The 22,579-nt window shown below is 39.4% G+C and overlaps 1 protein-coding gene across 1 annotated transcript in view; it reads left to right on the top strand.

The window, feature by feature from the left end:
• Positions 1–22,579, top strand: part of LOC137386990 (VWFA and cache domain-containing protein 1-like) — a 36,398-nt gene that overhangs the window by 12,587 nt on the left and 1,232 nt on the right. The window contains exons 14-23 of the mRNA XM_068073252.1: positions 4,694–4,924; positions 6,198–6,303; positions 8,603–8,797; positions 9,717–9,939; positions 10,268–10,366; positions 17,344–17,499; positions 18,735–18,967; positions 20,379–20,524; positions 21,314–21,565; positions 21,879–22,096. Of these exons, the coding sequence (XP_067929353.1) occupies positions 4,694–4,924; positions 6,198–6,303; positions 8,603–8,797; positions 9,717–9,939; positions 10,268–10,366; positions 17,344–17,499; positions 18,735–18,967; positions 20,379–20,524; positions 21,314–21,565; positions 21,879–22,096 (1,859 nt within the window). The remainder of the gene's footprint in view (positions 1–4,693; positions 4,925–6,197; positions 6,304–8,602; positions 8,798–9,716; positions 9,940–10,267; positions 10,367–17,343; positions 17,500–18,734; positions 18,968–20,378; positions 20,525–21,313; positions 21,566–21,878; positions 22,097–22,579) is intronic.

Here is a 22,579-nt window from a genome sequence, read left to right as displayed (position 1 = left end):
GACTGTATTAACAACCCCCTGATCCTGGACTGTATTAACAACCCCCTGATCCTGGACTGTATTAACAACCCCCTGATCCTGGACTGTATTAACAACCCCCTGATCCTGGACTGTATTAACAACCCCCTGATCCTGGACTGTATTAACAACCTCCTGATCCTGGACTGTATTAACAACCCCCTGATCCTGGACTGTATTAACAACTCCCTGATCCTGGACTGTATTAACAACCCCCTGATCCTGGACTGTATTAACAACCCCTGATCCTGGACTGTATTAACAACCCCCTGATCCTGGACTGTATTAACAACCCCCTGATCCTGGACTGTATTAACAACCTCCTGATCCTGGACTGTATTAACAACCCCCTGATCCTGGACTGTATTAACAACCCCTGATCCTGGACTGTATTAACAACCCCCTGATCCTGGACTGTATTAACAACCCCCTGATCCTGGACTGTATTAACAACCCCCTGATCCTGGACTGTATTAACAACCCCCTGATCCTGGACTGTATTAACAACCCCCTGATCCTGGACTGTATTAACAACCCCCTGATCCTGGACTGTATTAACAACCTCCTGATCCTGGACTGTATTAACAACCCCCTGATCCTGGACTGTATTAACAACCCCTGATCCTGGACTGTATTAACAACCCCCTGATCCTGGACTGTATTAACAACCCCCTGATCCTGGACTGTATTAACAACCCCCTGATCCTGGACTGTATTAACAACCCCCTGATCCTGGACTGTATTAACAACCCCCTGATCCTGGACTGTATTAACAACCTCCTGATCCTGGACTGTATTAACAACCCCCTGATCCTGGACTGTATTAACAACCCCTGATCCTGGACTGTATTAACAACCCCCTGATCCTGGACTGTATTAACAACCCCCTGATCCTGGACTGTATTAACAACCTCCTGATCCTGGACTGTATTAACAACCCCCTGATCCTGGACTGTATTAACAACCCCTGATCCTGGACTGTATTAACAACCCCCTGATCCTGGACTGTATTAACAACCCCCTGATCCTGGACTGTATTAACAACCCCCTGATCCTGGACTGTATTAACAACCCCCTGATCCTGGACTGTATTAACAACCCCCTGATCCTGGACTGTATTAACAACCCCCTGATCCTGGACTGTATTAACAACCTCCTGATCCTGGACTGTATTAACAACCCCCTGATCCTGGACTGTATTAACAACCCCTGATCCTGGACTGTATTAACAACCCCCTGATCCTGGACTGTATTAACAACCCCCTGATCCTGGACTGTATTAACAACCCCCTGATCCTGGACTGTATTAACAACCCCCTGATCCTGGACTGTATTAACAACCCCCTGATCCTGGACTGTATTAACAACCCCCTGATCCTGGACTGTATTAACAACCCCCTGATCCTGGACTGTATTAACAACCCCCTGATCCTGGACTGTATTAACAACCCCCTGATCCTGGACTGTATTAACAACCCCCTGATCCTGGACTGTATTAACAACCCCCTGATCCTGCACTGTATTAACAACCCCCTGATCCTGGACTGTATTAACAACCTCCTGATCCTGGACTGTATTAACAACCCCTGATCCTGGACTGTATTAACAACCCCCTGATCCTGGACTGTATTAACAACCCCCTGATCCTGGACTGTATTAACAACCCCCTGATCCTGGACTGTATTAACAACCTCCTGATCCTGGACTGTATTAACAACCCCCTGATCCTGGACTGTATTAACAACCCCTGATCCTGGACTGTATTAACAACCCCCTGATCCTGGACTGTATTAACAACCCCCTGATCCTGGACTGTATTAACAACCCCCTGATCCTGGACTGTATTAACAACCTCCTGATCCTGGACTGTATTAACAACCCCCTGATCCTGGACTGTATTAACAACCCCTGATCCTGGACTGTATTAACAACCCCCTGATCCTGGACTGTATTAACAACCCCCTGATCCTGGACTGTATTAACAACCCCCTGATCCTGGACTGTATTAACAACCCCCTGATCCTGGACTGTATTAACAACCCCCTGATCCTGGACTGTATTAACAACCCCCTGATCCTGGACTGTATTAACAACCTCCTGATCCTGGACTGTATTAACAACCCCCTGATCCTGGACTGTATTAACAACCCCTGATCCTGGACTTTATTAACAACTCCCTGATCCTGGACTGTATTAACAACCCCCTGATCCTGGACTGTATTAACAACCCCCTGATCCTGGACTGTACTAACAACCCCTGATCCTGGACTGTATTAACAACCCCCTGATCCTGGACTGTATTAACAACCCCCTGATCCTGGACAATATTAACAACTTCAATTTACTGTGAACGTACACAGAATAGCACAATTATTTTGAACTGAATTTCATATTGAAGCTCCAAGCCTGGAGAACTTAACAAAAAACCAGAAATATAATATAGTAAATAGTGTTTTTTCATACTTTTTCAAAGATGGGATGTTTTAGAGGAAACCTAAGAAAAATAGTGGTTGATAGAGCCTGACCAAGCCTGATAGAGTGTGCATAGTTTTATGAATAAAAAAGCAAATAGTTTTAGTGTAAAACTCTTGTTTCTGAGAAGAAAAAGCTTTTCCGTTTGCATTTTAGTTAGTTTTTTAGTTAGTTTGCCTGTTTGTTATCTTCATTACTAAGTATTTCAACCAGTATATCATTACAAACTACTGTCCTGAGGACAGAATTTTATCATTTTTTGATTAGAAATGTCGATATTTTGGCAATTGCTGCAGAGCTAATGGTTCAATCGATTTAAAACTTGAAATACGCTGACAATATATGCCCCATGAAGCGATCTTAAGTTTGATACGCTGACAATATATGCCCCATGAAGTGATCTAAGTTTGATACGCTGACAATATATGCCCCATCAAGTGATCTAAGTTTGATACGCTGACAATATATGCCCCATGAAGTGATCTAAGTTTGATACGCTGACAGTATATGCCCCATCAAGTGATCTAAGTTTGATACGCTGACAGTATATGCCCCATGAAGGGATCTAAGTTTGATACGCTGACAGTATATGCGCCATGAAGCGATCTCAGTTTGATACGCTGACAATATATGCCCCATCAAGTGATCTAAGTTTGATACGCTGACAATATATGCCCCATGAAGTGATCTAAGTTTGATACGCTGACAATATATGCCCCATCAAGTGATCTAAGTTTGATACGCTGACAATATATGCCCCATGAAGTGATCTAAGTTTGATACGCTGACAGTATATGCCCCATCAAGTGATCTAAGTTTGATACGCTGACAGTATATGCCCCATGAAGGGATCTAAGTTTGATACGCTGACAGTATATGCCCCATGAAGCGATCTCAGTTTGATACGCTGACAATATATGCCCCATCAAGTGATCTAAGTTTGATACGCTGACAATATATGCCCCATCAAGTGATCTAAGTTTGATACGCTGACAATATATGCCCCATCAAGTGATCTAAGTTTGATACGCTGACAATATATGCCCCATGAAGTGATCTAAGTTTGATACGCTGACAGTATATGCCCCATCAAGTGATCTAAGTTTGATACGCTGACAATATATGCCCCATGAAGGGATCTAAGTTTGATACGCTGACAGTATATGCCCCATGAAGCGATCTCAGTTTGATACACTGACAATATATGCCCCATGTAGCGATCTAAGTTTGGTGATGCTACGTAAACCTGAAAAACAAAAAAACAACCTAATGTTTTGCCGGCTGCCATTTTTTCTTTTTTGGTCAGTTAGATGTCTGCTCCTTACTCTGGCAATTTCTCAAAAAATAATACTCCAATCAACTGGAAACTTTTGAATTACAATGAAAACTGCACAAAGCCATTTAAGTTTTGTAATTCTTGTAAAGTAGAAGTCCCTAATTGCAAACAGAGCTAGCGTTCCATCGGCAGCAGGTTTTAGTTTATTGCTCAAGTAAAAGTGTCGTCAGTATTTTTGTTATATCTGAAGATCTAGGTATCCAATCGACTTGAAACTTTGGTATTATGTTGGAATCCTGTATCCACAAATCCACCAAATTTTCATAATTTTTTATTAACTGTAAGTATGTAAAAACAAAGTGAACTATGAATCCTAATTAACTCGCCCATGGGATCATGTGACAAAATATGTTTCCTAGTTATTTCTTTCCGAGTCTTCAAAGTATTAATTTAGCAAGTAAAAGGTTACTTTCTCATCTAGACTCCACCTGATGTCATCATGGTTCCAATTGGTCAACTAGGATGGCGCGTGTTGACCAAATCAAGCTCTCTTGTTTCTATCACCAATACTTCAACTCAGGTCTAGTCAGTTTTGTGTTCAAATGGGGTTCAGGATGTGCTAGGCTTCACACTGACTTCAGGGAGTCAGTGTGAGCTAGGTTCAGGATGAGCTAGGCTTCACACTGACTTCAGGGAGTCAGTGTGAAGGTTCTCCATTATCGCTGGTGGGCGCTGAGTCGCTAGTGACACCTAGTATGCTAGTTCTGAGTTACGTTCCATGGTATTATTTCGCAAATAACTTAAGCTCTCCACAGTTGGAGAGCTTTTGCTCATTGCTTATCCGACTTTTCATCGTAAAATGAATCAACTAGCTTCTTTCAGCTATTAACGGTTAAATGATTTAGTGACAAGCAGCTCTCCTTTTAGTACCTGAGATGGATGGCATGGTCTATCACCGTCTGGACTTGGGCCAGCTTCCGGCGGAGGATACATGCTTACATTTCCAACAGCTGGCCTCCTTCAAAACGAGCGCACTGTTTCTCTCTGCCAAGGCGTTTGAGCGACCCTATGAGCATTTGAGTCAGCCAGAGACGAAGACTATGGTGTCTAACTACCTGGCATACATCACTGACGGCACGACTTATGTCAGCAAGCCAGGTACGTATGGCGTGTCTAACCACCTTTTTTGGGCATATTCACAGTCTAGGAGTATTTTTCCAGTCGCTGCGGCTCACCAAGTGGATGATTTTACATTTTGTCAGTTTTCAAATCGATATGAATATCGAAACCGATATTTTATCAAAATATCGGCGTGGTTTAATTTGCAAAACCGGAGTTGTCTACTATCCTTATTGAAAGAGGGGATAATTCCTGTTTTTAAACGATTATGACCAATATCCTTTCATATCGTTTATGTTAAAGGTTGACTTGCAACAAAATTCACATTACAGTTATTTGGTATCAAAAGATTCACCATGTCTTACTCTGTTGTGTTGTAGGTGTCAAATACGTGGAATGTGATTACCAGCTCTTAAAAGCTCAAAAACGAAAAGCGGCCGTAGATTGGAATCTGTTTATTTATCTGATGTAGTCATTCCAGTTTGGTTATCGTCTTGTCATGTATGTTCTCACATGAATTGAAAGGCCAATAAAAAGCTTAATGTAAAACCTATTGTAGCACTAGTTTATGACAAACACTTCGGGTTTTACTGAAGACCCCGTATCAAATATAGATACTTGCTACTTTACAGTTTTCTTTCGGCATTATTCAATCGTCAAGTCGTAATCTGATCACGTGACCCAATACTTCACAAATAATTTTTGCAGCTCTTTTCGATTATCACAGGTAACCAACAGGCTCGCCATGATTATCAGACAATGGTATGTACTCCTTCGAGGTAAGGTTAAAAAGTTTAACGATTTTTTATGGTAAGTTGTAAGATATCAGTGCTAAAAGTGACAGCATTACAATGACGATAAAACAGACGCGTAAAAACAATAGACATGGTTTTATTGAGTGCGTGAAGTATATTTGTGAAAATATTTCGACGAATGAGGTTGCATGAAAGTGTAAACAGAAACCATCCTGTAACAACTACATCCCATTTGAGCCGTTTTGGAAAGCGAATCCAAACTAGGGCGGTCTCGTGTGGCTGCGATTAACTGTTCGTTTTTGAGCTTTTAAGAGCTTGTAATCACATTTCCATATATTTTGCATCTACAACACAACAGAGTAAGACATGGTAAATCTTATGATACCAAATAACTGTAATGTGAATTTTGTTGCAAGTCAACCTTTAAAGCCTAACACTATATATCGATAGAAGACAACTTCAATGTTCGATATTTTTCGATATTCGATATATTTAGAGACCAAATAATCGAATGTACATGCAAAGATATCGTGTAGTACTATTATATCATGTTGCAGGACTTCGAGAAGGGGTGAAGGATGATGTAATCACCGTTTCTCACGTAAACAAACTGTGGTTGCAGCAGTGGAAGACCTCATCGTACTCCCAGTTTATCGTCAGAAGGTAATCTTCCCTCATCTCTGGCCATTTTTCCGATTGAAGCATCTTTTATCAGTATGTTCTCCGGCTATGGACTGTTCATTTTCTGCCAAAATATTTTAACATTGTTTGAGGAATAGGGGGGGGGGGGGGTCCTACCACACAAAGTTGTCGTCAGAATAGTCACTTTTAAAATCACTGTCGTCACTATTAAAATCACCATCGTCACTTTTTTCAAGTTGGCTACCACAACCTCTTTCTTTACATTCGTTATTTTAATACGAATATCCATTCTGGCGGCACTGAGTTGCTTTGAAATCCTGAAACTTGCTCAGCTTGAACTTTTGCTAATAAAAAGCATGACTCAACCAGCAACCTTCACAAATTTATTAGTGATGTTTGAGAGCGTTGCTGATTATTCCACGAAGAGTCACAGGGTGCTTAGGTTTTTAGGGCTACACATCTTCAACTGAAAATAGACCGAGATTGTCTTTAATAATCCCTGTCAGTCACAGACTTGGAAACTTATTTGCTGTCAGTGTGTCGTGACATTTCATCGCTGTTTACTTAAATTACACGGCAGTCTATAAATGTTGGGCTATATACTTCAAACCGAAACTAATGAAGTTTCGTTTGAGCGTGTTAATTTATGGACAAATAATAAGTTAGCGAAAGTACGGCCACACGCAACAAATCTTTCGTTGGTTCTGACTGAAATCACGAAATGAACGAAACACACGGAATTATTCTGTGCTGCTAGAATCGTGCTAGCGAGCACAATTCTAGCAGCTCTTGCAATTAGTATAGTCCAAGACATGTATAAAGACACACAATAAAAGTATGAGTACACTTCAACATAGTACATACGATGCAACTGCTTAGATTGCGCTATTGTTAGTATTTATCATTTATGCACCATCGCTGCAAATCCTTTATTTTTTAATAATTGTAATGGTATTAATTAAGTGCACGTGACATTTTAATGCTCGTAATTGCGTTCTCATCAAACCGCCAAAGACAGCCGAAGTGGAAGCGCGCGCAATAAACAAGTAGACTACAAACACAAACTGGATTGAGATTCTGATCACGCTTTGGCAGTTAGTACCCCTCCCCCTGGCCGACCAGTCCCTGTCCTTCCGATAAGCTCTGACTTTTACTACGATACCGGTACACAGGTAATTTGCCTACGATGCATATTATTACAATAATAAAAATTCTTTTTTAGCAGCAAAATTTTTGTGGTAAAAAGTGTTGCTATCTTTAGTGCAATCAAGTTAGTTGCATCATATTTACTATAGTGAATTGCCGTGATATTTGTCTTGCGTGTCGCGTTATGTGCTTCGGACTATATAAACTTTAAAAGTTGCTAGAATCGTGCTCGCTAACCAACAATAGCGCAATGTAAGCAATTACATCGTGTGTACTATGTTGAATTGCATCGGTAATTTTAATGTTTGTCGTAATACGTGTCTTGGACTAATTGCTAAAGCTGCTAGAATCGTGCTCACAAATAATTTGTTTAGCTAGTTGAAAGCGTTTCGTCGACGAGTTCGGTGGGCATGCGCACCTCAGATAATTCTGTAAATTTCGACCGAATAATTCTGTGTTTTTCGGTCAGAACTCAGAACCAACGAAAAATTTGTTACGTATAGCTGTACATTCCTTCAGTAAGCCTACTTACACAATCATCGTCGCCTCATCAACGTCACCTACAGTGATAAATGGTCGTCTCGTCTGTCGCTTTTCAAATATCCTTGTCGTCGGGTCGTCAAAATCGTCACAAAACATGGGAGGACCCCCAATAGGTAGTAGGAGTGAGCTTTGTTAGTTGTATTATATGGTATGGAAGAGTCAGGGAGTAGAGCTAATAGATTATTGATAATGACACTTGGCTTGGTATTTCACTAGTCATTCGTCCCATAACCAGGAATGACCAATTACCTTATAGCTTCCTTTATATTATTACTGCTAGCAATAGTAAGGAATACCTTGATCTTTTCATTGAACTCTCTATCAGAGTGTTGATCTAGACAAGTAATCACACAAGTTCAATAACTTATTGTACACATCTCATATGTTGTCTGCTCTCTACTAATAATGGTTAGGATAAAAGAGAAGACAACAGCTTACATTACATGATGTATTTATAACCCTTTTACTGATATGCTGCATAAAGGTGTTCGGTGAACAGGTATCGATACTGACTTCTCAGCTGTTTGCATCCTGCTTTCTTAAGCCTGTTCTCATCCTTGTTTTAATTGATTCCAATAGACTCCTGCTAGAAGTATACACAGTAGTCGTAACAGCCAATCTTGTCCTTCAGGTACATAGCAACTACTACTGGTGTCTACCGTATGTTCCCCGCGTCTCTCACACATAAACATTATGATCCAACACAGACTAACTGGTATCGACAGGCTAGTGCCCTGCCAGGTCGCATCACACTCAGCAGGCCACATATAGACACGGCTGGGTCTGGCTTCACTGTGGCTCTCAGTCACAGCATTTATGAGGGCAGGTGAGTCTTATTCTCACATCAGTTCCTCACATATGTTCCTTCACAGTCTACTTGAACACTATTTATGGGCCTACTTTATTCTTAAAATATTATTAAAACATTCCGCAAACTTCATTAATTAAAACTCTTTATGAACAGCTACTGCCATTGAACATTTATTCAATATAAAGGATGGAGGAAAAATTGAATAACTCAACAATGTAAACTTGTTCATGGAGTTTTAAAAAACCTATAATTATTTTTGTGTAGCACTTGAAACGCTTGAAATAAGTTACATTGTAAAACTGTACATGAGACATTAAACAGGTTAATCGATTAGAGAGCCGACTGTAAAACTAGCTTGTAGCGCAGAGAAGGCTCGAAAATGAATAACTGTCATTTAGATTGCCGTCTTTTGGCCAAAAATTGTTGTGTTTGAAAAGGTTGAAAAGGTTATGGGCCAAATTAATAAAAAAATTAAAAATAGGTTGTAAGTTTCTTTCTCCAAACTTGTTTACAAATGGATGGCGTATGCACCGTAAATACGTCAATCAAGGTGTCAATCACCCCACAGCATATTTATATGCTGTGGGATGCCATAATAAGGCTGAATTACAGTGAATAAATTTTACAGGAATTTGCTATAAACGTTCAGCTTTTTGATGCTGCTATTGATGCAGTAGCACATCGCAGCGAGTTAGAATTTTTAGCAGTGCGAGAATTTTGCTCCTAGTTTGTTATTATTGGCTAATTGATTGTTAGCAAGTATGTGTTCACAGAGTACTACAGCTCAATCAGGTACTAACTTGCCTCACAAAGTTCTACAGCTCATTCAGGTCCCAACTTAACTTATGGAATGCTGTTGTGCAAAGCATTAGTCCAAAGTAAGCACATTGTATGCCACGGGTTTGTTTTAATGCCAACCATCTTGTTCTTGAAGATCTGCTGCTCTCCACACTCCCAGAGACCCAATAGTGGCCATTATGGGTGCGGACCTTCCTAGCTCTTACTTCCAGCGACTTCTCCTTGAGATGATCCCCAGCTGTGACTCCTCTTCCCTTCGCTGCTTCATACTTGATGATAAGGGTTACATAATAACTCACCCCTATATATCTGCGGCAGCGTATGGTGGGGCATTGGAAAGGCAGCATCTTACTCATTTGGTACATCCAGACTACTTCTCACATTATCTTCATTATGATGCAATCAAACTTACATGTACAAACCCTAATGCAACGCTTAAGGCTTCGGGTCAGATGTGTGTCGCACGATTTACTGTCAATAGACAACATGAATATACATTAATAAATATCCAGTCATGTAGTCTTTGTTAATGTATACAGTTGTATGGATCGATGAGTGCCATCAGTAACCTTAGGGCTACATCATTTCATCGGAACGATGGACCAATATAATATAATATGGCCTAATAACTAGTCGTCAAGTCACTTCGCACAAATCACAAATACACCTGTTTCCATTCGTTATTAGGAGCCGCTGGTAGCCAGTGATATACTTGGACACAAATCCTTAGTGCAGAAAAAACAGTGCAACAGTTTCACAGACAGAACAGTTCAACGCTACTACCAGGTGAGATGCCATAAGCAGTGGACACTCATTGACTAGTGATCAGCAGTGTAACCCTGTTATAGATTATGGAGTCAAAGAGTTACCCTCTCATTGGCTAGTGAGTCAGAGTTACCCTCTCATTGACTAGTGAGTTGCAAACTGTACAACCTCTAATTGAATGCCACCTCCATTCGACCGCCACCACTATAGGAGTAGGGTTGAAAAATAGAGCATCGTCCTTTAATTGCAAACCTCCTCTAATTGACCGCCACTTTTTACATTCTTTGATCTTTACGAACCCATAATAGCAAGTCATCAGTAGAAAAGTCCTCAAAACCGTACTAATAACGACTCGGTTACATCAATAACAATTAGTTCTTTCATTGTTTCTGTTCGAATCAAAGTCCGTTTTTCAACTCCAAAGGTTTTTGTTTTTTCGTTAAAACTTTGAAACCGTAGAAATAATACATAACTGTATCAGGCTAATAGTAGCTCCTTTTTAATGCAGTATTGATACTTCGGCGTAAATGAAAATCGGTTTACATTTACGATGGTATATGAACGACTAGTTTTAGACTAAAAGTTGTGCCTAGCGATGCTGTTAGAAATATATCATTTGTGCGGAATGCAACACATAAAAATCTTGCTGTGCTCAAGCAGTTGTTTGGTCACTAATATCGATTAGTTCAGCAGTGCAGAAGAAGAGTTGCAGTCGGAAAACATTGTGGATAATATTGATCAGCCAGAAGATGTTTGGCCGAGCAGACGATGCAAATATTTTTGTTTCAAAAGTGTTAATTTTTGTTTCTGTATGCATTATAAGTATGGTTCGTTTATGTCACATGTTCTTGAATATAAATATATATTTGTAGCATTTAATAGATTATTATATAACTTATAAATTTGCAGATTTATAGCATATTATTTGATACCATCATTGCGGCTATCTTAACACGACTTACAATGATTGATGCTCATAACTCCACTTCTATCGCACATAAAAAGCCAGTTTTGACTACAAACTGTTGCAAACATATAAATGTGTGCAATGAGCTTTTATGCAACATTGTTAAATATAATTATAAAATGAAAATATATCTTCAAATTTGGAACGAAAGAAAAAAAGTGAAAGCACTAATAAATTGCAAAGTCGGGCCACAGGTTATAATATCATCACAGATTGATTGTAAGCAATAGATATCAACTGGTGGAGATCATTCTCGGCTTCCCAATGCATACTTATTTAGAGATCCTTGAAAAGTTAGCAGGTTTATTGCATTCAAAATAGTGCTGGGCACGGGTACAAAAACTCATTGGACTCGCGGGTTTATCTTTTCTCGGGATCGGGTAATAGAGATTTTGGTTTTGCGGATTTGGGTTTCAACTTTCGAATTCGAGTTTTGGTACACGGATCCATCGAGTAGCGTGGACAAAAACTCGGTCTATAACGCCCTGATCTCAAAACACTGTTTAATAGTCCACCTGTTAACCCTTCGAACACTGGCCTTATTTGTCATTGCGTGTCAGTAACTCTGGGCAATCTGTTCAACGATCCGATGTTTATAAACTTTTATTATATATATCTGAACATGCTCATAACACAATGATATTTGGTAAAACATTAGTAAAAAAGTCGGGCAACCCACAGCAAATGTCAACAAACAGAAAAAATAGTGCGTCAAAATTATTTGGGCTAAAACTATAAAAGTTCATAAGATTTTAAAAAACTTGTAAAAACATTTACAGTAGCATCATATACAATGAGCACATGTTCATCATTATTTTATGACTCAAAATATACTGGAAAATTATAATTAGTATTATAAAGTTCCTTATTTGCATCACAATCATTCATGACCTACCAACAAATGAGTCGTGTCAATCATTCATGATCTACCAACAAACCAGTCGTGTCAATCATTCATGACCTACCAACAAACGAGTCGTGTCAATCATTCATGATCTACCAGCAAACCAGTCGCGTCAATCATTCATGATCTACCAACAAACGAGTCGTGTCAATCATTCATGACCTACCAACAAACAGTCGTGTCAATCATTCATGACCTACCAACAAACGAGTCGTGTCAATCATTCATGACCTACCAACAAACAAGTCGTATCAATCATTCATGACCTACCAACAAACGAGTCGTATCAATCATTCATGACCTACCAACAAACGAGTCGTATCAATCATTCATGACCTGCCAACAAACGAGTTGTGTCAATCATTCATGACCTACCAACAAACAAGTCGTATCAATCATTCATGACCTACCAACAAACGACTCGTATCAATCATTCATGACCTACCAACAAACGAGTCGTATCAATCATTCATGACCTGCCAACAAACGAGTTGTGTCAATCATTCATGACCTACCAACAAACGAGTCGTGTCAATCATTCATGACCTACCAACAAACGAGTCGTGTCAATCATTCATGACCTACCAACAAACGAGTCGTGTCAATCATTCATGACCTACCAACAAACGAGTTGTGTCAATCATTCATGACCTACCAACAAACGAGTTGTGTCAATCATTCATGACCTACCAACAAACGAGTTGTGTCAATCATTCATGACCTACCAACAAACGAGTCGTGTCAATTATTCATGACCTACCAACAAACGAGTTGTGTCAATCATTCATAACCTACCAACAAACGAGTCGTGTCAATCATTCATGACCTACCAACAAACGAGTCGTGTCAATCATTCATGACCTACCAACAAACGAGTTGTGTCAATCATTCATGACCTACCAACAAACGAGTCGTGTCAATTATTCATGACCTACCAACAAATGAGTTGTGTCAATCATTCATGACCTACCAACAAACGAGTTGTATCAATTTTTTCGAGATCTCGTTCAAATAAAGTTTGTCATTAAAATGAAGGAAGTAGGTAAAGATATTTGAAAACTGTTACAAATGGGAGTAAAATTTCTGGTCTAATACCTTGTGCAAAAATTAATTTGATTGTTTCATGCTATTACTTACCGGCTTTTGTAAACAAAGCCATGTGAATGCTGGAATTCTGGCCGATAGAGATTCTGACACCCCCTACGCCACGCCTGAAAACTGGCAGTTGATGTTCAAACTTCCAAGAGTTAAGGCTGCGAGCACGAATATCGTTCGTTAGAAAATAGTTAAAAACAATAAATAAACTGAGAATAGAATTATAAATGCACTGTAAATTTTAAAATATGTCTGATGATTGAAAATTTTAAACATAAAACAGTATCAACAAACCCGATACTCGAAAAAACCTGTTGGCTGCGAAATACTCGTGCCAAGCACTACCATCTACCCGATATTTGAAAAACTCGAACAGAAGGGGACGACTCTAAACTCGTTGGCCAAGAAGTACTCGTGCCCAGCACTAATTCAAAAGTATTAATGTCACTCCGTGCGAAGGAAAGTCCGCGATATAGGTGCCATTTGCTTCACCCGTAAAAAAATTAAGAGGTTGACATGCAACAAAATTCACATTACAGTTATTTGGTATTAAAAAGCTCGCCATGTCTTACTCTACTGTGTTGTAGGTTCAAAATATGTGAAAATGTGATTACAAGCGCTTAAAAGCTCAAAAATGAACATCGCGGTCATCACGAAAACGTCGTAGGTTGGAATCCTTATCCAAAATGGCTCAAATGGGACGTAGTTGAACACGACGTGCTTCTGTTTAAACTTTCATGCAACCTCATTTGTCAAAATATTTTCACAAATATACTTCACTCATTCAATAAATTCGTGTCTATTGTCCTTACGCGTCTATTTCATCATCATTTTAAAGCTGTCACTTTGAGCGTTGATATCTCAAAACCTAGCCCAAAAATTAGTTTGATTTTTTAATCTTAGCTCGAAGGAGTGCATATCATCCTCTGATAAATATGAGGAGCCTGTTGGTCACCTGTGAGAGTCGAAAAATGCTGCAGAAAGTATGGGTCACATGATCAGATTACGACTGGATGATTAGACCGAGTTGAAACGAAACTGTGAAGTAGCAAGCATCTATATTTGATAGGGGCTTTCAGGTAGAATCCGAAGTATTTGTCATAAACTAGTGCTACAAGGCATTTTATATTGAGCTTTCTATTGGCCTTTCAATTCGCATGATAACTTCTTGTCAAAACAATAACCACGTCGAGTTGAGTACACCATCGAAATAAAGGGATTCCAACCTACATCGACATTTTCGTGATGGCTGCAATTAACTGTTCGTTTTTTAGCTTTTAAGAGCTTGTAATCACATTTCCACATATTTTGAACCTACAACACAACAGAGTAAGACATGGTGAACCTTTTAATACCAAATAACTGTAATGTGAATTTTGTTGCAAGTCAACCTTTAAATTTATCTTCTCTAAATTTTGACTAGCTATTTAAAAATGCACCATCAGCCTCTATTTGAACACCATCTCCATTTGACCGCCACTGGGGGAAGGGTTGAAAAATAGAGTGCCATGGCATTTTAATAGAGGCTTCACGTCATTTACCCTCTCATTGCCTAGTAAGTCACAGAGTTACCCTCTCATTGACTAGAAAGTCGCAGAGTTACCCTATCATTGTCTAGTAATTCACAGAGTTACCCTCTCTTTGGCTAGTAAGCTACAGGATTGCCCTCTTATTGAGCAGTACTTGATAAAACTACCTTTTCTTCTACTTACACTAAAAAGTTACGCTTTCATGTCCTTGCACTCATTAAAGATGCTATGAGCTCATGAACTAGCATGCAATAGAGATATCACCATGGTCTAGCACTATAAGAGATTCACTCGTGGACTAGCTCATGATGGAGTTAAGCTCTCATTAAATAGTACTCAATAGAAATAACTTCTTGAGAAATAACATATACGGTGCACCCTCGAGATACGATGTTAATCCGTTCCAAGACTGGCATCGTATGGCGAAAAAATTGTATGTCGGGGTATAGAAAACCATTGTAATTATACAATGGAAAATTGCAAGGTAAAATCATCCACAATTTTATAAAAATGCAGTACATATTGAAAATTAGTAACAAAGTAATATTTTAATTTATGTTTTAGTATGTATTTTGAATTGGTTTACTAAATTTTAACTTATTATCATGAAATTTTATCCTTCATAAGTTTCTGTCTTCACTTTCATTATAAAATTTAGTGTGTGAGGTTGAAACCTTTTTCAACCAGAATTCAATAAGAAAGGCCGAGTGATGCAATTATCGAAAGCGGCCTCTCACACACCTGACCGTTTAATGGCTACCGAAAAGAAAAATGAAATTTTATTTAATATAGGACGTACATACCTTTGGAGTAACGTGACTTTAGCTGGTACATGTAGCGAATAAAGCAGAGAGGAGGTAAAAACGTATCAATGTTACTTATGTTGCTGTGCACGTAAAGGTTAATTTAATATGTAATGAAATGGAATTTTTAGCAGGCGAAAGAAAGTTGTCTAGTCCTGTCCAATTTTTCTTCTGATTTAAAATAAAAATTGCTGGTGCAATGTAGAAGACTGCTAGATAGCTAACGCTTGTAGAAGGATCCAGAGAAGGTGCTACAGTAGTTTTTCTTGTATGAAATGTGCACAAAAATCAATGTAGCCATACGTACAAAGTTTTTACGTATTTATACACTAGAGGACAAAGCTTTAACAAGTTTCAGAAAGTAATGTGAATGCATCAACTATCTTGAGTAGCTAGTTATATGAGTTACATACATACGATGAATTGTATTCACATAGGAGATAACAAGCCCATCTGCAAAGACATGGTTAAACAAGAAAATAAAACAAAATCAAAAGGAAACAAATAAAATGAATAAAATATGAAAAACATTCCACACAAAAGATAAATAATATATATTATACATGTATTGTTTTAATGTACCATTCCACATCAGTAAATTAAACACTTGAAATATTTCTGCCAATGGGGGGGGGTTTTCTGGATCTTCTACCTCCTCGTCCTTACTAATGGGTTGCTCCTTTTGAATGCTGATTGCGTGCATGGCCTAACTCCTTCAAATCTTCAGTCGTAAGCTTCTTCTTGTGCTTGCTTTAATAGAGTTCTTGTTTTAATAATAATTGCAAATGCTGATTGGTTGCGATCATATTCCTTGACAATGTTAATAATACGGGTGCCTTCTTATTTGCAACATCCAACTTTGTTGACATAGAAATCATTTTTCCTTCGTTTTGTCTCAGATTCCATAGCTAACGAATTAAATGTAGATACTCGTAGTTATATATGTATGCTGACTAAAAGTTTATAGTAAAAGATAATTTAACGCTACAAATGAATATTTCCTCTGCGTTGAGTATTTTACACGAAATTTTTCACGCGGAATTCTGACATGAGAGAAGTCGATGATCGTGTCTCTTCTAAACGTTCTGAAAATGTTTTCGGCACACTATGTTTCGGTGTCTTTTTTTCGCCGTGCGTTATGAGCACACCGACCGCCAAATTTTAACTCGGGCGAAACTTTTCTCACAATCGTATGGTGAAATAAAATTCGCATAGCGAGGTGAAGATCTCACAATGTTTGACTTCGTAAGGTGAAAAAATCATATATCAGGGTAATCGTATCTCGAGGGTGCACTGTAAATAATAAAGCTACTCTCTCAATAACTTTCACTCATGGACTTGTCTTTTCATGGTTTACACAAAAAGCTTTCCTTACATTAGCCTGCACTCAATGAAATATCCTTTTATGGACTACCTTACAATAAATCTACCCTCTCATGGACTAGCACACATTCAGTATACCCTCTCATGGGCTAACATGCTATAGAGTTACCCTCTTATAGATTAACACTTAATAGAACTAACCTTTCATTGATTAGCTGTTAATAGAAACACTCTCTCATTTGTTATCACGCAATAGAACTACCCTATCATAAACCATCTTACAACAGAATTACCCTCTAATGGACTTCTATACAACACAGTACATTTCCTGATTCCGTTAGGTACACTTTTAATGGTTACCTGTCTTCATTTTTCAGCTGAACACCAGCTACACTGACACTGTGACCAACCTTAAGACAGGAGAGCAGTGTGTTAGATATCAGATGTCTCTCATTCCTGGTTCAAATGCTTTCCTTGTCATGGTAAACGAAACATGTGAGCTCCGCATGTCAGCCTTCTGCCCTTGTAGCATTGTAAGTACATCTCTTTCTCTTTTTATGGTTGTTGGTAACACTGTATTTATAAGTTTGTAAGTATCGTAAATACCCGCGTATAGGACAATACCATGTATAGGACGCAGTAGATATTTGACTCCAAAAGTGATGGAAAACCTGTGTAACTGTGTATAGGACGCATCCTAATTTCAGTCCTAAATTTGTATTAGTTTTCATAGGGGCGGTGGTGTTTCATATAAATTAAAATCATTCGACATTCGTCATGTCGTATGATTGGTGACAGCGATCGGTGCTGATGTTAGACGCTTTCCAGTGCTGTACGACCAACAATGTTAAATCAAAATTAAAGCGGAACAATACAAACCTCGTCTTTATCCTCGGCAGTGTGACCAGTATTCTGCAACCGACGGATGTCTTTATCCCCGGCAGTGTGACCAGTATTCTGCAACCGACGGATGTCTTTATCCTCGGCAGTGTGACCAGTATTCTGCAACCGACGGATGTCTTTATCCCCGGCAGTGTGACCAGTATTCTGCAACCGACGGATGTCTTTATCCCCGGCAGTGTGACCAGTATTCTGCAACTGACGGAAGTCTTTATCCCCGGCAGTGTGACCAGTATTCTGCAACTGACGGATGTCTTTATCCTCGGCAGTGTGACCAGTATTCTGCAACCGACGGATGTCTTTATCTCCGGCAGTGTGACCAGTATTCTGCAACCGACGGATGTCTTTATCCCCGGCAGTGTGACCAGTATTCTGCAACCGACGGATGTCTTTATCCTCGGCAGTGTGACCAGTATTCTGCAACCGACGGATGTCGTTGCGAATAAGCCATTTAAAGCAGGATTAAAACAGAAATGGACCGAATGGATGATGGATTGTGAGCATACTTTCACAAAGCATGGCAACATGAGGAAAGTCGAAATGCCTATGATCTGGCAATCTAGGGTCCTTGTGATCCTAGTTGACCACAAGGATAAATATTGTCAGATTGAAATTTTTGTAATAAATTTTTGATATTATGATAAATGCGTCATTTTTGTGATAAATGTATCCATGGATAAGATGCACCTGGCTTTTTAGGTTAATTTTTTAAGAAAAAAAGTGTGTCTTATACGCGAGTATTTACTGTACCTCTTGTAAAATTGCAACCAGATTGTTTAACTGAAGGTGGTGAAGTATGATGAAGGCTTGTTATGTTGCTTATGGGGAGTTGTAAGGCCTTGACGTATATCTTACATTGTTCCTGCAGACGGACAGACTATGTCTTAACTGTCAGAGGATGGAGCAGTCGGAGTGCGAGTGCCCGTGTGAGTGTCCATTAAAATCGGAGTCATGTTCAGCTGACCACACAGACTCTGAGCCTATCAACCCTAGCTGTGACCTCTTTAGTGAGAGTAACTTGCTCTTTCAACTGCCTAAAGAGATGACGAGTCGCCTCGCGAGGTGTGTCGAACCTCTGTGTAGCAGCTACCCGGATAAACGGTATGTGTCAGCATAAATACCTGGTGTATCTCAGTAATTTAATACATAGCACACAAGTGTAAATGCAACTGGTAGGATTTCTGGAAAGTTTAGATATGGTAAGATAAATCCATAGTAGAAATCTCTCTCAATAGCTTCAGGTAGATTCACCGATTGAAACTAGCAAAGTTGTAAGTTAACATAAGTAAGTTATAAGTATATTGTAAGTTAATACCCACCCTATTCTATGCCAGCTATTCATACTTGCCCTCAGCTCCTGGTGCTCATATCAGCGAGTCTGAGTTTTGTTGCATAGAAATGCCTGGTGTTCGGTAGGCCAGAACCGCACCATGCTTTCAACGTGTCTAAAAAGAATCATAGCCTGAGCCTGTCGTGTGTAAGCCTCAGCCTAGTAGGACGCTTCTTTTTATCTACTTCTTTCTCTCCCTGTAAGAATTCCATAGCTAATTTCCGTAATATTCGAAGTGTCACATTGGTGACTTATATCATGTACCTACTCAGTGTTGGGCATGTTATTCTTATTTAGGTCATTACAGTTGACCCTCGTTAAAATGGACTAATAGGGGTGGTTCGGTTTAGTCTAATGTCTGGTTTAACCGATATGTCTATATATACAATAGGTTTATATATGCAGGAAAAATCGCATCAGTGGGGCCTACATACAAGTACATTGCACAATATCCCTCGCACTCTACTGTACTTGCATATCCTTTCAAATATAGCCTGTGAAAATATAATTACAGTTTCAATAAAGGAACGTAAAGCGCATATTTATTTGTTCACCTCATATGCATGACATAGGAGCTTGAGGTGCTGGATATTATTCAGTGGTAAATGTGGTGGTATATTCTGAGTCAGAAGAAGCTGGTGGCTGGTAGACACTTGGAGAAGGCTGAGCTGACTCAGGTTGTGGGTAGTCGATATTTTCATCTATTTCTACAATGTTAGGATGAACAGGCTTGAAGAATGAATCAGTTTTTATCTTTCTCCTGGCTGATGTTGTCTACAGACGGTAATTTCGCTGAAGACTCTAAAATGTTGATAATATTGCTGGATTTCCCATTTTTAGACAAATTGATGTAGCCGATAATATCAAGTGATTTCCACGAGAGAGAGAGAGAGAGAGCTTGGGTTTCAAAGGCAATGGCTCATCTTGACTTCTGTCATCGAATTGTGTCTGTTATCACCGCCAAAATATTCTGAGCTAGTTCTTCTTCCATCAACACCTGGTAGCCTGGGTCATCTTTCGTGTCTACTAACCAGTTCTTAATATCGACTTGAGGCATATTTTCGCTATACCTTTACTGCAGATGATGCCCATCTTCTCCGATATCCATATTAACAGACCCGGTTTAGCGAGGATCGACTGCACTGCACTCTATCAAAGCTAATGCTTTGTTCTTTTTTACAGGTCTTGCATGGGTGTAGTTGGGTGTGCCTGGTGTGAATATGATATTACTGGAAAGGTTTCCCTTGACCAGCCATACTGTGGTACACAGCGTGTTTGCTTCGGGGGTGCACTCGGTGCCCGCACTCCTTACAACGATCAGATTCAAGGTGAGAAAGTTTTTATGCACTACGTGTCAAGCTTTCCTAACAATGCCCCTACACACAAAAATTTTACGAATAAAAGGGAAGAAGAAATTTGTTTTAATATCCATGAACATGATCTCCATTTGCATGTTTTATGTTATGTAAGTTTCGTTTCTTTGTCGAAAAGGATGTTCATATAATATCGCTTATAGAAGTGCCAACTTGAGCGGAGGCATTGTAGAAATAGCCAGCTTTAGTTTGTCTAACTTTCACTGTCTGCATTCTGTCTTTTTCATGTAATTGAAGGGTTTCGCATAGTTCTTTTTGCGCTGCCGGATAAAAACTAGCTGTAGGGATGGTGCGCACAGCTTAGTCACATTCACTACAGCAGTTCGCTCTTATTCTTCTTATCATCATCATTTTATTTTATACCGATTGGTATGACAGCCATATAATATAGTAAATTCTTTCTTTGACCAAGTTGACAATTAGAAGGTGAGAGTGAAATGACAAGCACAGCAACCATTCGTCACAACCTATTAATACGCTGTGTAATTTGCATTAATAAGGACTCGGAACAAATAATTCTACGACAGTGAGACTCAGCACCTGTCTATCGTAACACACCTTTAGTGACCTTTAGATGTTTTACTTCTCATTTATTATATTTTGCTATTTTAGAGTGAGGTCAATAAGCTATTGCAATGTTAGTTTTTTCTAAATTAAAAAAAATTTATAATTTTTTTTATATTATTTGTCTGTGAATGTTCATCTAGCCTGTCTGCTTATACGCGAGCGTTTTGTTGTTGTTAGTATCTGCAGAGAATGATGTACCACACACTCTCATGAAGAATACACCTGTTGGACCCGTCACTGGTGCCATTCTTGGTGCCATTCTTGTCCTTTGTCTCACAGTTTACTGCTACAGGCAGAGTGTACTTCGAAGGGCCCAGGCAGCGGGTGCACTTCATGACACTCCATACACGAGCTGTTACAATCAAGAGATAGATGGCTGTGTTTACCACGAGTTACCGACAGTGCCTGGACCTTCAGCGCCTCTGCAAGGTTGGTACATTCTTCTTCCTCAGTATGTCATCTATTTAGTCAACCTGTTCAACTGTACATGCAAAATCATGGCTGCGAGTCACCGATGTCGCACAGTGTTTAGTAGGGGCAAAACTTGAAAACTAGTCGATGCTTCTTTCTAGTCATTTAGCCCAAATCATCTGCCACCTGGGTCATCAGTATTGCCAGAGGCACAGGATAACAGAGGAATCCACTATAAGAAGAATGCTTATCTCTGATATCACACAGCCGTGTTTCTCTCACTCTCGACAGCGACTCACCTGAAAATGAATTTCTTAGATACATATTTTAGCTCGCCTCAATGTGGCTGATCTAGATGGAGCTGCTCACATTTCACCTTATCACATCAATGAGAACTACAGGCGGCCACGCCCCGTCGTAACCACGACTGAGAGTAGTGACCATGGTTACAGCACTATGACGGCGCATGAGGAGGCGGAATCCAGTTCCGACTTATCGTGCAAAGACCCCATCTGTTCAGCCAACCAAATGCAACACAGCTTGCCTGTGGTAGGTACTGCGTAGTGTTTCTACTTTCCCTGTTTTCCTTTTTGTGCTACTTTCTCTCTCCGCTCACTCTTCTCTCTTCCCTCTCTACTTCCTGTCGCTCCACTCTTTTCACTCTTCCTGTTATTGCTATTGCTTGTCTCTTTTTCTCCCCTAGTGTCTAGCATTACTCCCAATGAATGCTTCATTACAGCATTTCTTATCATTCATACTTGTTTGTTGTTTAACACTTTAGATGGCTCATACTACATGTATACGCAGTGCAGCCTCTAGCGGATTAGGTATAAATCAACTGCATTCGCTCGCATCGACCTTTCTAGTTTCCCTTTTACATTTGTTTTCCTTTCAATTTTCTCTTTTAAGCTTTTTCTTTTACTGTTCCTATTTTTTATACCATTTTGTACATAAATGATTAACTCTGCCTTCCTTCCTCTGCCTTGTCTTGAGTTACCCATAACCATGGGACTCTATTCCAGTCACATGGTG

This window comes from Watersipora subatra, chromosome 2 (assembly GCF_963576615.1).
Source record: "Watersipora subatra chromosome 2, tzWatSuba1.1, whole genome shotgun sequence".
Taxonomy (NCBI): Eukaryota; Metazoa; Bryozoa; class Gymnolaemata; order Cheilostomatida; family Watersiporidae; genus Watersipora; species Watersipora subatra.
This window is presented reverse-complemented; position numbering and strand designations above follow the sequence as displayed.